This window comes from Dama dama, chromosome 12, assembly GCF_033118175.1.
Source record: "Dama dama isolate Ldn47 chromosome 12, ASM3311817v1, whole genome shotgun sequence".
NCBI lineage: Eukaryota > Metazoa > Chordata > Mammalia > Artiodactyla > Cervidae > Dama > Dama dama.
The window spans coordinates 82202573-82218858 of NC_083692.1; the positions used below are offsets into that span (position 1 = coordinate 82202573).

A 16286-nucleotide genomic window follows, 5' to 3' on the forward strand; every position below is an offset into this window, starting at 1 on the left:
GCAGGGGGAGAAAAGGTCTGGAAAACTTCCCAAATATATCGAAATCAATCAATACTTTTCTTAATAGTATATGGATCAAGAAGGAACATAAAGTAAATTTTAAAATATCTAGAATTGAATAAAAGTTAAAACATAACATTTGAAATGTATGTGAAGCAGTTAAGCCATGTTTAGAGAGAGATGTAAGTACTAAATGCTTATAACAGAAGAAAGAAGATCTCAAATCAATGATCTAAGTTTCTACCTTAAGAAATTGCAAAAAGAAAAGCAAATTAAACACAAGAAAATATTAGGTAAAAGCAGAAATCAATGAAACTGAAACAAAAAAGCAATAGAGAAAAAATAAAATCAAAAGTTGGTTCTTGAAAAGATCAATAAAATGTATAAACATCTAACCAGACTGATCAAGCAAAAAAAAAAGAAAATATAAAGTACTAAATTCAGGAACAGAACATCACTATATATCCTACACCTTAAAAGGAAAATAAAGACGTATTATGAATTTTACGTCTATAAATTTAATAACTAAGATGAAATGGACAAATTTCTTTGAAAGAGAAACATTATCAAACCAGTGTCTAAAGAAATATGTAACCTTAATAGTCCCACATCTATTAAAGAAATTTGGCTTAACTTAAAAACTTTCTAACAACAAAAAGATCCAGACTGGGACTGCTTCACTGTCCAATTCCAGCAAATATTTAAGAAATAACACTAATTCTATACACAATTTTCCAGAAAACAGACGAGAAAATAGTTCCCAACTTGTTTTAAGGTCAGCATAACCCTGATACCAAAAACAAACAAAAGCGCTGCAGAAAAAAAAAAAAAAAAACTACAGACCAACATCCCTCATGAACACAGATGCAAAAATACTTAACAAAATATTAGCAAAATCAAAAGTTGATTCGGTATATATATATATCGAATCCAGCAATATATAAAAAAGTTTACTACACCATGACCATGTGGGGTTTATCCCAGGAATGCAAGGCTGGCACAACATTCCAAAATTCAATCAATGTGATTCACCGTATCAGCAGATAAAATCTTGGGTTACAGAAGCCAGAAATTAAGGGAAGGACAAGAGCAGGTTATACCCTTGATATTTTACAAGCCTGTGTCACCACCTTGAACAACTCCAAAGGCATCATTTATAATGCATTATATTTATATATGAATCATACCCCTGACACTGTGCAATACAATGGTATTGCAAATGTGTAAAATGTTTGCCCAAAGGCAAAGGAACCTTAGCTGATTAACATAAAGATCCAGATCAACAGATTTTATCTTCCAGACATTTCATAGGCCCTGTTCACATCATACCTGGAATATTCTATTTAGTCCTAAATGCTCTACTTCCAAGAGGGCCAACAAATTTAACTATAGAGCCAAAGCAATAATGGCAAATGAGTTCTGAACTCTCACATGGAAAGAGTTGAAACTGGAAATGTTTAACCTTCAGAAGGATGGACCTAGGGAATACACACTGCACTTTAATTATTTGCTTATATTCCCTATGCCCTGAAGACTGTCAGTTCCCTGAGGGCAGAATCCATGCCCTATTTATCTGTGCATTCCAAATACCTATCACTGGTCTTGGAACCTGCTAAGTACTCACACATATGAGGGGTTCAAGAACAGGAAAAGCTCAACTTTAATACCAGAAACCACAAAGTCATTGCTATGCAGTCGAGAAGGGAGGAAGAACTGATTGGAAAGGGCACTATGGCACTGCTAAATTTTATAGCATACTTGTCAAATATGTCTCTTTTCCAATAGCTATAAACTTTTCATCTCATTAGCCTGAATTGGGCATGGGCCAATTCTTGATTGGTGTATACTAATTACAATTTTCTTGGACTGGAAGTCAACTGAACCACACAGGATGACCCTGGAGGAAGCATGGAAAGAATACTGGAGAGATGATTACAATACCCACAAGTCCCAAGACACCCTACTGATTAAATGAACAGATATCACAGCAAGAAGATTCTCATGTCCAGAAATGGAGTTTAAAATATTAGCAATGGGGGCTTCCCTGGTGGTCCAGTGGCTAAGACTCCTTGCTCCCAAATGCAAGGGCCCTTTGATCCCTGGTCAGGGAACTGGATCCCACATGCCAGAACTACAGATCCTGCATGCCACAGCTAAGACCCAGTGCAGCCAAATAAAAACATATAAATATTTAAAAAAAAAATTAGCAATGATGCTAGACACTGGCAGAATTCATCTAAATTTCACAAATAATCTACATTGTAGATGTACTGTTCTTTCAATGAAAGCTGTTTTCCTAAAAAAAAAAAAAAAAACCCTTTGAAAATAAATTCCTGAAAGTTAGTATTTTCCAACAACTTGTATTATAATTTCAAAGAATAACAGAATAACAGAAATGCCCCAAATAAACACTTTATTAACAAAATCAAAACTCTTAGCAAACAACAGGAGAACGCACGCTGCAAAACGGCATATAACAAGAGCAACACACAAGACCCTGGGCAACTCACACCCCTTACATGTTTCTTCATCTAGCAGATAATAAATAAATGAATAAACAATAAAACAGATAGTCTCTCCTGCTAAACAAAGAGTTCAGGTATTTTCTAATGCCTAGGAAGTTGATAAGACACCCAGTCCTTTAGAACTGGGTGAACATGGAAGAACATCCAGTATAGTCACTGACAAACTCAATGCAAACCCTCCTAAGACTTCCTAGGTTAAAAAATGAAGAAATCTTATTCCTCTATATAATACGTACCTCTGTTGGATTTTTTTAATTAATTAATTTTATTTTTTGCTGCACCTCACAGCATCTTACTTCCCTGATCAGAGATCTAACCTGGGCCCCTGGCAGTGAAAGCGCTGAGTCCTCACCAAGTTAGGCTTCCCAGACTTTTTATAAAACCTCACACTTATTCAACACACATTTACATGAGATTATTTGAGGCCTGATCTGTACTATAGGAACTTTATAGTGGTTTTTCCACAAGTAGAAAGTTAGTACACATTTATATATTAAAATAAAACTCCACTTAAACATACTTTTAGGTAAAATCAATCCCCTAATATCTAACAACTTCACAAAATGAAAGCTAGTTATGGCAGAATAGAAGAATCAATAAGACAGAGAAATCTGTGCAAATATACAGACGCAATGAAATTATATACAGACCTTTTTTCAGCCGGGGTTTTTGAGATTCAGCAGATGCAGGAACCTGAGTTCTCTGAAATGAAGAAGCCTGTGTTAAAGCACCATCATAAATCTTGCTAGCTTAAAGAAGCATTCAAATAAAAATCATCATCAGCTCTCCAATCATGCAAGTAATCCGTTAACTGCATAAAAGTACAAAGAATTATTTTGAATATGGTTTAAAAATCAAATGTCAAGTTGTACTTTTGCTGTCCCAACTATTAATAATGCATAATTATGCAAAATATGCAATATTTATTATATATACTTACAATATGCATTTATTATATAGAACTGTAATGTATGATATAAAGTATATAAATAAATGTGCTAAGTTCTTAGACATATTAGTATTATAAAACATATTAGTATTATACTTAATGCTATACTGCTTAGCACCTAAACCAAAAAAGTGACAATTTTGATAAGAGGAAGCTTATAAGGTCATCTACACAGAGATGATCTAGCACTCAATTCTAGGATGGAGTATTTTTAAAGAGTCATTATTTAATATCATAGGCACACTATTCTATACTATAACTTGGCAGAAAATCTTCAAATGAATTTTTTTTTTAACCTGCCTCCCATGTTGTGTATAAGAAGCTTCCCAGGGGGCACTAGTGGTAAAGAATGTGCCTGCCAATGCAGGGTATAAGTAAGAGATGCAGGCTCAATCTGGGTCAGGAAGAATCCCTGGAGGAGAGCATGGCCACCCACTCCAGTATTCTTGCCTGGAGAATCCCATGGACAGAGGAGCCTGTCAGGCTGCAGTCCAGAGGGTCGCACAGAGTCTGACATGACTGAAACGACTTAGCATGCATGTATGTTGTATAATAAGCAAAAATAATGGCTGAAAATTTCCAGAGGTAATGAGACAAACTAATCTTTAGATTCTGGATGCTCAACCAATTCTAACCAAGTTAAATTAAAATAAATCCACACTTAGATACATCATAGGACCTCAGCAGTGACAATAAATTCTTAAAACCAGCCAAAGTAAAAAATGTATCACCAGATTATCTGCAACAAAACGACAATTAGACTGACAGCTGACTTCTCAACAATTAAAAACAGAAGATAATATCATTGACATTCTAAGAATAATTAGAATAATTAGGTACTAATGTACCTTACCCAAGAGTAAAATACTAAGTAAAGTGAATATTAACCTAGACATGAGATCAGCAAACTATGGCTCACAGGTCAAATCCAGCCTATGCTCTATGGCCTGCAAGCTAAGAATGACTTATACATTTTACATATTAAAATTTTTTTAATATTTTAGAACACATGAAAATTATATAAAAATCAAACTTCAGTGTCTAGAACCAAAATGTTATCAGAACAGTTACACTCACATGTTTACATATTGCCTATGGATGATCTCCACTATATGTGCACAACTGACTGACTTGTGACAGAGAATATATGGCCCATGAAGCTCAGAATATTACAACTGTCCCCTTAAACAGTTTGTCAACTCCCAATCTGAACTCTTACACCAATCAAAACTAACATTCAAGAACAATGGCAAAATTTAAAAGTCTTTCAGACAAAATGTGAATTTTTAGAATTCCTAAATAAGTTTTAACGAACATACAATAGGAAAAAGGAAAATAATCTCAGAAGCAAGGAGTAAAACAACGAAAGGAACTGGTAAAATATGGAAGTATAAGCATCTACTTACTAAATAAAACAAAAAGTATAATTTGTGGGGCTGAATTGAGAAATACAAGAACTAAAAAACTGAACAATGGCATAATTGGCAGGAAGCAACGGGTAATAAAACATTTGATGATCCCTGTATTATTCAGGTTTAGTATGAACTTTCATTTAAATATATATTATTTAAAAAATCTAAGTACTCTCTTAAGGAAGATGAAAGTCAGAAAAGGAGGAGAAAAAAATGAAATTCTCTAGCTAAAAGACAGATTGCCAGAATGTTTTTTTTAATCTAGATATATGCTATCTGTATAAAGAAACATCTAAAATAAAAGGGCAAAGGAAAACAAAGTAAAAGGGAGAACAGATATAACAGGAATACAGAAGCAAAAAGGAAAAGTAGCAATATTAACGTTTAGACAAGACAAAACAGACTTCAAGAAAAAAGCTTCATCAGGAAAACGAAAACAAATTAAAATAGATTGAAAACTAATAATGGAAAGGGCAAATTTTAAAGCCTTTAAAAAATATATAGGGTAGGGAAGTTTTCAACAAGATATAAAAGCACAAACCAATTAAGAAAAGACAGAAACATTCAACTCCATTGCAATTAATAACTTCTGGGGACTTCTCTGGTAGTCCAGTGGTTAGGACTTGGCGCTTTCAGTGCTGTGGCCTCAGGTTCAACCCCGGTCAGGGAACTAAATAAGACCTCTTGAGCTGCGCAGCACAGCCAAAAAATAATAACTTTTGTTCCAAAAAGGAAGTGAAGACTGAAGACTGAGGGAAGATATATACAATACAAAACAAAGCCAAAAAAGACAAATAACAGCCAGTAACTGTAAGTATTACAAGTCAGTACGAAAAGCAAATATTGAGGTAGAAAATTAAATAAAACACAATAACTAGGCATTGCAGAGAAAAGGAAATGGAGACAACCAACAATACTAATTACTAATCAGGGAAATGTAAATTACTATCATTTAAGATTTCATATCCACCATGTTAACAAAATTTAAAGCTCTAACAATAACAAGGATGTGAGCAATGGGAACTGGTGGTAGAAGCGTAAATAGCTACAATCATCTCAAAATTTCCCATAAGCTACAAAGTTAAAGATGTATGTAGCCCATAAACCAGCAATCAATCCATTTCGAGGAATACCATGGGGGAAACTCTTAGATCAGGAGACAGATATAAAAGTGTTCATAGCCAGGTCTGAGATATTACTAAATTCTGCACCCTTAATACTTCAGTTGCCTTACTCTAGTCCTGGCCCTGTTCCCAGCAGCATTCTTTTTTTTTTTTTCAATCTTTTTTTTTTTTTTTAATTAAAAACCAGAAAGGAAAAAAAACAAACACTGAACTCACGGAAACAGAAACTAAAAAAGTGCTTGCCAGGTGTTATAGGATGAATATGGTCTAAGGATCTAATGTATAACATGGTGACTATATTCAATAACACTGTATTGAATAACTGAAATTTGCCAAGAGAATAGAATTTAACTGTCCTCATATACAAAACAGGTGATGGGTGTGTTAATTAACTCAGTGATGGGAATCCTTTCACTGTGTGTGTGTGTGTATAATCATCACGTTGTATATTATAAATATGTAACAATTTTATTTGTCAATTATACTGCAATAAAACTGGAAAAAAATCAGAAATAACCCAAATCTCTATCTAACAGAATGGACAAATGGTAGCATTTCCCTATAATAAGATATCTCATAGCTTTAAAAAATGAAAAAACATTAACTAAAAAAAAATCAATATATTGTTTAAGGATATTAAGTATGATAAAAGCTATAACAAAAACCAAAGAATAATTAACGTAAAATTAAGGAACAACAACAACAAAAAATTAAGGAACAAGATCATTTCTGATTAAAAAAAGAGAAAAATGCAGCAAGGAAGAGACATTTAGGTAAGTTTGTTTTTAATAACTCATTTCTTAACATGTTAAGTATGAGTACAAGTTTCCATTATAGAGTTGACAAACAACAAGGGTTTGAATTCTGAGGGTCAACTTATATACAGATTTTTTTCAATAGTAACAATATTAAATTTAATATTTAAATTTGGTATAATTTATATATTAAATGCTTAATATTTTATATATTGAATATTTATAGTAAAAATATTAAGTATATTTCAGTAGTAAAAATATAAATATATCCCAAGACTGGTTAAGTCCACAGATGCAAGGGAGCTAGGGATAGACAGAGCCACTGTAAATTAGATTTTCAACTGTGCAGAGAATAAGTGCCCCTAATCCCCATGGTGTTCAAAGATCAACAAGACTGCTCTTTAAAACTTTTAATAACCTTTTATTCTTTCATAACAACCAAAAAAAAAAAACCTCAAAATTAAAAAAGAATTTATAATTTGTTCTTTTAGCTGTTTTATTATCTTGATAGAACAAACATAGAAATCTTAATCAAAGAAACAATCCATTTTTAAATGGGCAAAAGACTTGTAGAGACACTTTAAAAAGATATGGATGAATAAGCACATAAAAAAGTATTCAATACCATTATTAAAATCACAATAACCACTACTACACATCCACCAGATGAGCTAAATTCAAGAAAGCTGACAATACGAAGTGTTAACCAAGGATGTGAAAAAACTGAATTCCTCATACACTGCTCACAGAAATGTTAAACAGTATAGTTTAGCCACTTAAGGAAACAGTTTTAGGTTTTGTTTCGCATAAACTTACCATATAACATAGCAATTACTCTCCTAGAGAAATGAAAACACAGGCATGCAAAGACTTGTATGCCAATAATCATCGTGACATCATTCAAATAGCCAAAAACAGGAAACAATCTAAATATCCATCAATTCTGCTTAGAAATAAAAAGTTAACAAACTTTTACTGTTACATACAATATGAATGAACCTCAAACTACATGCTAAGTGATTCCATTACATGAAATTGTAGAAAAAGCAAAACTGTGCAGTCAGAAAGCAGATTAGACATGTGCTGGCGTTAGGAGTATACCTGTAGTTAGGTCTTGAGGGAACTTTCGGGAGTGATGGACATAAGTGAATGGTAGTGACAGTTGTGCAACTATATAAATTTACTAAAACTGATCAAATTGTACACTTAAAATAGGTAAATTTTATGGTATGTGTATTATACCTCAACAAAGCTGGCTAAAGAACCCCATATTTTTAAAATCTATCTGGGACTATTTTAATTTTGGGGAACATATCAATTAAGGAGTCTTAAATGGTCAGAAAGCACTTTCATTAGTCAGCAGTGCTTCTTTCTGCACAAAGTAGAATTAAAATAAATTACAATTTTTTGATGAGTCTCTGTCTCAAAAGATCTTCCAGGACATTCTGCAATACAAAGGATTCTCTTAGCCCACTCAATCTCATTCATAACTGGGAGATATATATATAGTAAGTTCCTTACTTTTTTTTGGTTCTTTCTTCATCTTTAAGTAGTTCTATGATCATTTATTCACCTAACATTCATGTTAGATGATATATGCTATCACTTGATATATGCTAGGCACTATATTTGAGCAAGTAGTAGCAAGCAGTAATTCTTGCTTTCTGTTCTGAAAGGTTTAATCTTCTAATTTACAGGAAGAATGATGGGTATTTACACAAATACACCAAAAAAAAAACCCCAGGAATTTGGGGGAGTTATAAAAATGTTTTTAAGCATAAAGCCAGGAAACCAGAGTTATTCACTTGTTTTGTCAAGCTATCTAAACTATTTATTATATATTCTATATCAGTCCCCAGTTCTCCTAAGGAACAAGTAATAATCCTCAGTAGTTTCAGTAGCATATTACAATTTCTGTGTGTTCCACACTGGACTAGTTATACTTCATTTTGCTGGGATGTCTCTTAGCCTCAAGGTCTTTGCTGCAGAATTCTTAGATTTTTCCTTACAAATGTGTCCAAAATTCTGAATTTTAAGTCTTCGTCTTCTCTCCTCCTCTATAAATGCATATCTACAGATCTACATGTTTTTCCTTTGCATCACAAAATTAACATCACACAATATATCCCTGTTAACAACAGGCACAACATGGAGTCATGTTTGCTTGCTAAGCCCCAAGTCACCAAATCAAAACTTAGTTTTAGCTCTCCCAGAAATGGAATCTTAAACCAATCAGGAGTCCTCTGATCAGCACTAGTTATATACTATAACTGACAGACCTCTGCCATCCCCTGAAGGAAAGTCACCTTGCCATAACCAACCCTCTTTTTGTTTATAACTTCCTTGTTCCTGCTCACTTTTGCCTATGAAAGTATTTTATTTTGTACAGCTCCTCAGAGCTCCTTTCTGTCTCCTAGACTGGATGCCATATCACTGAATAAAGCCAATACAATCTTGAAAATTTACTCTGAATTTTCTTTAACACCCCACTCCACAACTAGCTTTTACTTAAATGTACACCACAGAAATCCCTTCACATCAACATATATAGTTCGGACATTCTTTTTAATGGCTGCATAATATTCCTCAGTATGGGAATATCAGAAGCCATCCATTACCCTACTAATGGGAATTCACTCTGTTTCCAGCTTTTTGTCACTATAAACAGTACTACAAGGAACACCAGTGGACCAGGTGCTTATGGTGTGCTTTTATTTCAACATGATACAGATGGAGAGGCATGGCTAGGTCCTTTTAATACTATTACAAGATGCCATATAACTTCCAAAGAGGATAGAAATTCAAATTTCCATTCAGCCCTAACCTGAAAAATGAGTTATTATAAACGTAACACTGCTAGCAATAAATATGATAATAATGAAAATTATTAACTTGCAGCCAAAGCGCTAAATCATATCAAAATAAACCATTCTCTTTAATACACTACCAGGGATTCAAAAGTATAGACAATTCTGCCACCACACTCATATTCTGCTCATGAATACCTACCTACAACTGCAATGAGCACGGAAGAATAAGTTATATTTGCAGCAATGTCATGTTACCCTTTATACCTTACACTTAAGATTATGGAGCTTAAGTATCTTATGTTTTCAATGTCTAAATTCTAGGTACATTAATAACGCTTTTAATTTTTTTTTAATTCGTAGCTTAACAAATTGCTTTGGGCCTCATAGTCTGTACACAGAGTTTTCTCATTATACTAATATAATTTGATTTCTCTGAAGACAGACTAGAAAACAAACAGACCCCCTACAGGTATTACTGGCCGTGCTCCTCAGCAGCCAAAACTAAGGTATAAAACAGTCTGTCAAAGACTGCTATTTTGCCTCCTACATTTTTTAAAAGGGCAATAAATTCCGAGTGGGGTCGCAAAAGAGTCGGACACGACTTAGCCACTAAAACAACAACAACAAATAAGTCATTTTAACAAACCCGCAGAACATCCTTGGAAATTCAACATTAAAACAAGGGAAACACAGTCTCACACTTGGAACTCTATAGAAATTAGAGCCAGTTGTGAATTTACGCCTCCAAAATAACTACTACTGGGTCATCCTGAATTCAACTGAGTTACTCTGTATTAGCAGTTCTGTGGAATTTAATCAACGCTTAACTCAGACTAGTTGAATTCCTATATTCGCTAAAACACGGTCCCGACCCACACGCAGAAGAAAGCTTTCAGGATTTGTCTCACTGCCTAATCCAGAGATTAACAGAAATTGTCTCTGCACAGGTGACAGTGTTTCCTTTCCTAACCTCATAAGACAGAAAGCATGGGGCGAGTAAAAAAGCCTTTTCTAATGAAAACCTCCTTTCTCTGTCCGGAGCACCCCAAGAGCAACCCCAGTCCTAGCACAGGCCCAGAGCTGGAAAGATCTCAGCCGGGACCCGGGCCGAGCAATTCCCCGGAACCCGACCGCATCACCCCGCCCGACCCGAGGTGTTCCAGTCCCAGCCCCGCATTTCCCCAGCGGCCGCTACGTGGGACACAGGCCACCCGCCTACCCGCCTCTCCGCTCCGCCCGGCCCGACCCTGCCCAACCCCAACCCCGGCCACAGGCCCACACGCCAAACAGAATCTCGAAGCTTACCACAGACAGTTTCTCTTCAGCCATCTTAGCTCCGCCCACCGCTGCGAGGCCGGAAGTTGCTGGTTTCCCAGACGACCAGGCAAACGGAAATCGTAGGACTGGGGGAGAGGGGAGGGGCCTGAATAGGGAAAGAAGTAGATCGCCGAGCGGAAGGGTTTGCCTGGGAGGTTGAGGATCTTCTAGAATGTCGGAACTGGTCGAGCGCTTTCGTGCGGTCCACTTGGCTCTAAAGGAGCCGGTGAGCGAATGCGCAGCCAGTCGTCGCCTTCGTCCCTGCCAGCCCCTATCGCCTCACGCCCTTGTGTGGACGTTCCTTGAGAAACCCCCCGACAGCGCTGGGTACAGCCACTCCTGTCCCTGCTCAGCTTTGACGCCACCCAGCGTTTATTTCAAGCCTTCTTCTGGGAGTCCCGGCTCCCAAGCCCAGACCCTACGGCTGAGAACCTCATTTTCGCCTTACATAAAAATTCGTAGTTTTCTTGACTGTCTTTATCCAGCTAAGATATTACCCGCCTCATCAGCCTCCCACTTCTGTTTACGCTAGAGGTTGCAAATCCTGCCGGTGGGCTGTATTTAAATGCAGTCTTGTACTGATCGGAAACTTAAAAAATTAGGAGATTTCTTAAGAAAGCCAGAAATCTGGCCTCAGAGTAAATAAAGATCCGACAATAGGTGTGCAGTCCTGCTTGATGGTAAAACAGATCTGAAAATTGGCTGCTACTGTAGGTAGCATTTGTTCACCATTCTGCCACAGTCCTGGCTTCCCAGCACACTTGGGCCGTTTTACCTTTCTAGCCCCTGGTGTGGTGAATTAAATGCTTCGTCTTTCCACGGAGTGATTGTGAAAATACGTGGGCTATGGAGTCAAACATGAGTTCTAAATTTAACTACTGCTTAACATGAGCCAGTCATTTCTTCCAGCTTCATTCATTCCAGTACCAAGAACTATGCGATGAGCAAAATACAGGGGATCTCTGACCTTAGAGCACTATTCTCCAACCTTTTTGGCACCAGGGATCTGTTTCATGGAAGACAGTTTTTCCCACACAACCAGTGTAGGGGGGATGGTCTGGGGATGATTCAAGAGCATTACATTTATTGTGTACTTCATTTCAATTATTACATCAGCTGTACCGTAGATTATCAGACATTAGATCCCAGAGGTTGGGGACCCCTGCCTTAGAGTGTATTGAGGAAGTCACACATTAAATAATAACATAAGCAAAGTTTATGAAGAAACAGTTCACTAAAGAAGAAATACAAATGCGTCTTAAACATATGAAAATATAACTTTGCGAGGAAGAGAAAACATGCAAATTAAAGGTTCCAAGAGATATTTTCTACCTCTTACATTGGCAGAGAACAAAATTTTCACTGAGTTATGAGTAAACATGCATTCTTCCTCTGCGGCTAGAGAAAATGTGAATTGTTACAGCCTCCATTGACAGCAGTTTGGGAATTACTTCCCAAATTAAAAATGCACATAACCTTTAATTTCTTTATTTTAATTCTAGGAATATATACTATAGGTATAAATGTGGGAAATGGCCTTAAATACAAAGTTATTCAATGCAGCATTGTTTGTAATAACCAAAGCATGAAAACAAAACAAATGCCTAAAAATTGAGGCTAAAGAAATTATGATGTGCCCATACCATATGGTACATGAAAAATAAACTATTTACATAGTGATATAAAAGATTGCCACAATATATTAGTAACAGATAAAAACAAAGTGTGGAAAAATGTACATAAGATCTGTGTTAATAGAAGAGAAGGCAAAAATAAAGAGGAATATTATGTACATCATTGCTTATATACTCAAAATATCTCTGAAAGGATATTCAAAATGCTAAAACTAAGTATTTGTAAGGAGGAGAAATTGGTAGCAGAGAGACAGGGAAGGGAAGAGACTTTATACCCTGTTACAATTTAAATTTTATATGAAATGGATATTCCAATAATAGAGAAAATTAAAGGAACAACATAAGGGACTTCCATCGTGGTCCAGTAGTTAAGACTGCGCTGCCAATGAAGGGGACACAGGTTCGATGCCTGGTTGAGGAATTGAGATCCCATGTGTAGTGTAGCAGTGCAGCGCAGCCAAAAGATAAAAAAATAATAATAATTTAAAAAAATAAATAAAACAGCATTCTAACTGTATAATTAGAATTGGGGTAAATGCTGAGGAGAAACAGTGAAAGCAAATAACAGGGAGATCCACTGTAGACTTATTTAGACAGGGAAGTTTCCCTGGGTAAGATATGTTTAAAATGAAACCTAAAGGATAAGGCATTAACTTGGGGAAGAGGGATGAGGAAGTGGGTAGGCCAGGGAAGAATTCTAAGGCAAAGGAAAAGCTTGTGCAAAGGCCCTGAGGATGGGAGAAGCTTGGCCAGTTCGTAGCACAGGAAGATCAGCACAGATGGAAAGAGGAAGGGGGAGGAGTTGGTTCCAGTTGGTGGAGAGGTAGGAAAGACATAATTTCATGGCTGAGGTCACCTCCGCAGTGATTTTGGAGCCCAAGAAAAAATCTGTCACTGCTTCCTCTTTTTCCCCTTCTATTTGCCATGAAGAAATGGGACTGAATGCCATGATCTTAGTTTTCTGAATGTTGATTTCAAGCCAGCTTTTTCACTCTCCTCCTTCACCCGCATCAAGAGGCTTTTAAGATCCTCTTCACTTTCTGCCATTAGAGTGGTATCATCTACATATCTGAGGTTGTTGATAGTTCTCCCAGCAACCATGATCCCAGCTTGTGATTCATCCAGCCTGGCATTTCACCTGATGTATTATGTATATATCTGCACTGAACTGAACTGAGATTATGCATATAAGTTAAACAAGCAGGATGACAATATACTTTGGCCACCTGATACAAAGAGCCAAGTCATTGGAAAAGACCCTGATGCTGAGAAAGATTGAAGGCAAAAGAAGAAGGGGTCAGCAAAGGATGAGATGGTTAGATAGCATCACCAACTCAATGGAAATGAATTTAAGCAGACTCTGGGAAATAGTGGAGGACAGAGGAGTCTGCCATGCTGCAGTCCATGGGGTCACAAAGAGCTGGACACGACTTAGTCATGACCTACTCAGCAACTGAACAACAACAGGAGAGACTAGTGGTGCAGATCCACAGAGGCCATGTGAGGGATTTCATTCTAAGGGCATTGGGAAGGCACTAGAGAGTTTTGAGCAATGAGTGATATAGTCAGAATTAATGTTTAATGAATGTATATTAGTTAATGAGTGGAGAATGAATTGAGAGGAAAACAAGAATTGATAATCTAGAGGTGACTAAAAGAATCTGCAAAAGAATAAAACAGTTCACCTAGACTGGAGTGATGGGAGAAAGAAATGGAGAAAAGGTAACTGTATTCTGAAGAATTTTACGAGGTAAAACGAATTTCCTATGGTGTAGAATTGGATATGGGGGAATCAGGGAAAGGGATAGAGATGTCTCAGAAAGATGACTGCATTTCTAACTTTCAAAGCAATGGAGTGCACAGCACAGTCAGTTACTGACATGGGGAGCCTCAGGGAAGATGATGTTGGTGGAAAACCCATATTTCCCAATATATAAAATCTCCCTGAAAGGGGCCCTGTGAGAAGTAAGTAACTTTTTTGTATGTCTTTGTTATTAAGTAAGGAGAAGTCATTAGCACATGTTTAAAAATCTCTCCTTTGACCCCCGAGATGAGAAGATCAAGCACTTTCTGTGCAAGGGCCTTTCTCATGAGAAAGAATGTTGGTTTCTCAAATGTCAATAACTAAATCTAATGTGCTAATTAGATAGATAATTAGAAAAATTTCAAAACATGTAATAAACATGTAGTATTTTCCAGGGAAGATCCCAGAATCACATAGATAATGCTTCTTATGTAACACATAAGTCTTCATTTCCCTTAGAAAACCTCCTTGGATGTAATCTTGTTTACCAGGATCATTCAAGTCATATAGATGGGTAAGGCATTCCAAACAAAATGGAATTTATCTTCTTTTTCCCATGATAGAGTTGATGAGGCAAGAGAAGAATCAGGCATCAGTAACTTTTTAACATTCCCAAAATACATATAAAAGAATTGTAGTTGAGTTTCTACATTTTAAATACTTCAATATGTCATTCCCACTCTGGTTGGGTCTACAACTAACTTTGTTCTGACTCTACCTGCCGGGCAACTCTCCAGCACCTCATACCTCTTTTGCGGTATTCAGTCTTCCCCAAACCCATACCACTAACTTCCGAGAGCCCAGCCAGCACGGGAAACACCTTGATATAACCTGAAGCTCCAGGAGCTTCTTGAAGCATTTTAAACATGCCCATTCCTGGTATTTTCTGGTAAACATGCCCATTCCTGGTAGTCCAGTGGTTAGGACTCTGCACTTCCAACACAGGAGATACAGGTTTGCTCTCTCTCTGGTTGGGGATCTGGCATGCAGTACAGAGCGGCAGCAAACAAACAAACAAAGGCATACTATGCAGTTTGTAAACAACTTTAAGATGGTGAAATAGTTAAATGAAAAAAAAAAAAGCAAAATGTAGAAGACAGTGTGGTTCTCTTTGTGTTTAAAAAGTGGGGGGGGGGGGGGGGGGGGGTCGCCAGGGGGAACTTCAGTGGTTTAAGACTCTGAGCATCCCCTGCAGGGGGCACAGGTTCTATCCCTAGTCAGGAAAGTGAGATTCCACATGCCATGTGGTGCAGCCAAAATTTAAAAAGGGGAGGGATATGCATACTTTTTGAAAATATAATTTTGAGAAATTATCACACGAAACTGGTAATGATGTTTGTCTCTGCAGAGGGTGTAGAGAGGACTATAATGGGAAGGTAATTCCCTTTTCATTGTTCACCATTCTGTAAAATTTAGCTTTTTATTATCCATGTAGTTTTAATTTTAAAAACTATTTTAAAAATATGTAGATGAAACCATTTTTTAAAGCTCCCATTCCTGGGTTTCACTCATTTGGATGCAGAAAACCACAAGTCATATCTCTCTCACCCGAGCAAACAAAGGCTAGATTAGCTTGAAAATCAAACATATTTTTAATTCATCAGAGAGCTGAGGACATAAAGAAATTTAAGTGAACCAACCTCCAGAAAGCGCTAAGTCCTTCATTGGAGAGAGAAGATACATGGCTGCTTATATTCCTATGCTAGGAAGATAAATCCACCAAAGGGGAATAAAGAGAAGGCAGTTGAACTTAACAAAAAATGTAACAGTCCCGTTGAGGCTGGCATGACAACAGAATCTAGAGGACTCAAATTCACAAAGAGAGCTGCACCCACCTACCAATCTTACCTCTTGGATCTTAAAAAAAAAGTACAGGGAGGTAGAAGACCAGAAGTGGGACAGGGCGTGTATAGGAGAAGAGTTGAGAGAGATCTCTCTTTTCCTTGGGGTAAGTGG

At 36.7% G+C, this 16286-nt stretch overlaps 1 protein-coding gene across 2 annotated transcripts in view; it reads right to left on the reverse strand.

Annotated features, from left to right (window-relative positions):
- The window catches only part of BBS4 (Bardet-Biedl syndrome 4), a 48624-nt gene extending 37640 nt beyond the window's left edge, over positions 1 to 10984 (reverse strand). The window contains exons 1-2 of one of the 2 annotated variants that reach the window (XM_061157925.1): positions 10881 to 10984; positions 3176 to 3227 (exon numbers count right to left, since the gene is read on the reverse strand). In XM_061157925.1, the coding sequence (XP_061013908.1) occupies positions 3176 to 3227; positions 10881 to 10904 (76 nt within the window). In that variant the 5' untranslated portion in view covers positions 10905 to 10984. The remainder of the gene's footprint in view (positions 1 to 3175; positions 3228 to 10880) is intronic. The other variant, XM_061157924.1, reaches the window with a different exon arrangement.
- Positions 10985 to 16286: the final 5302 nt, after the last annotated feature.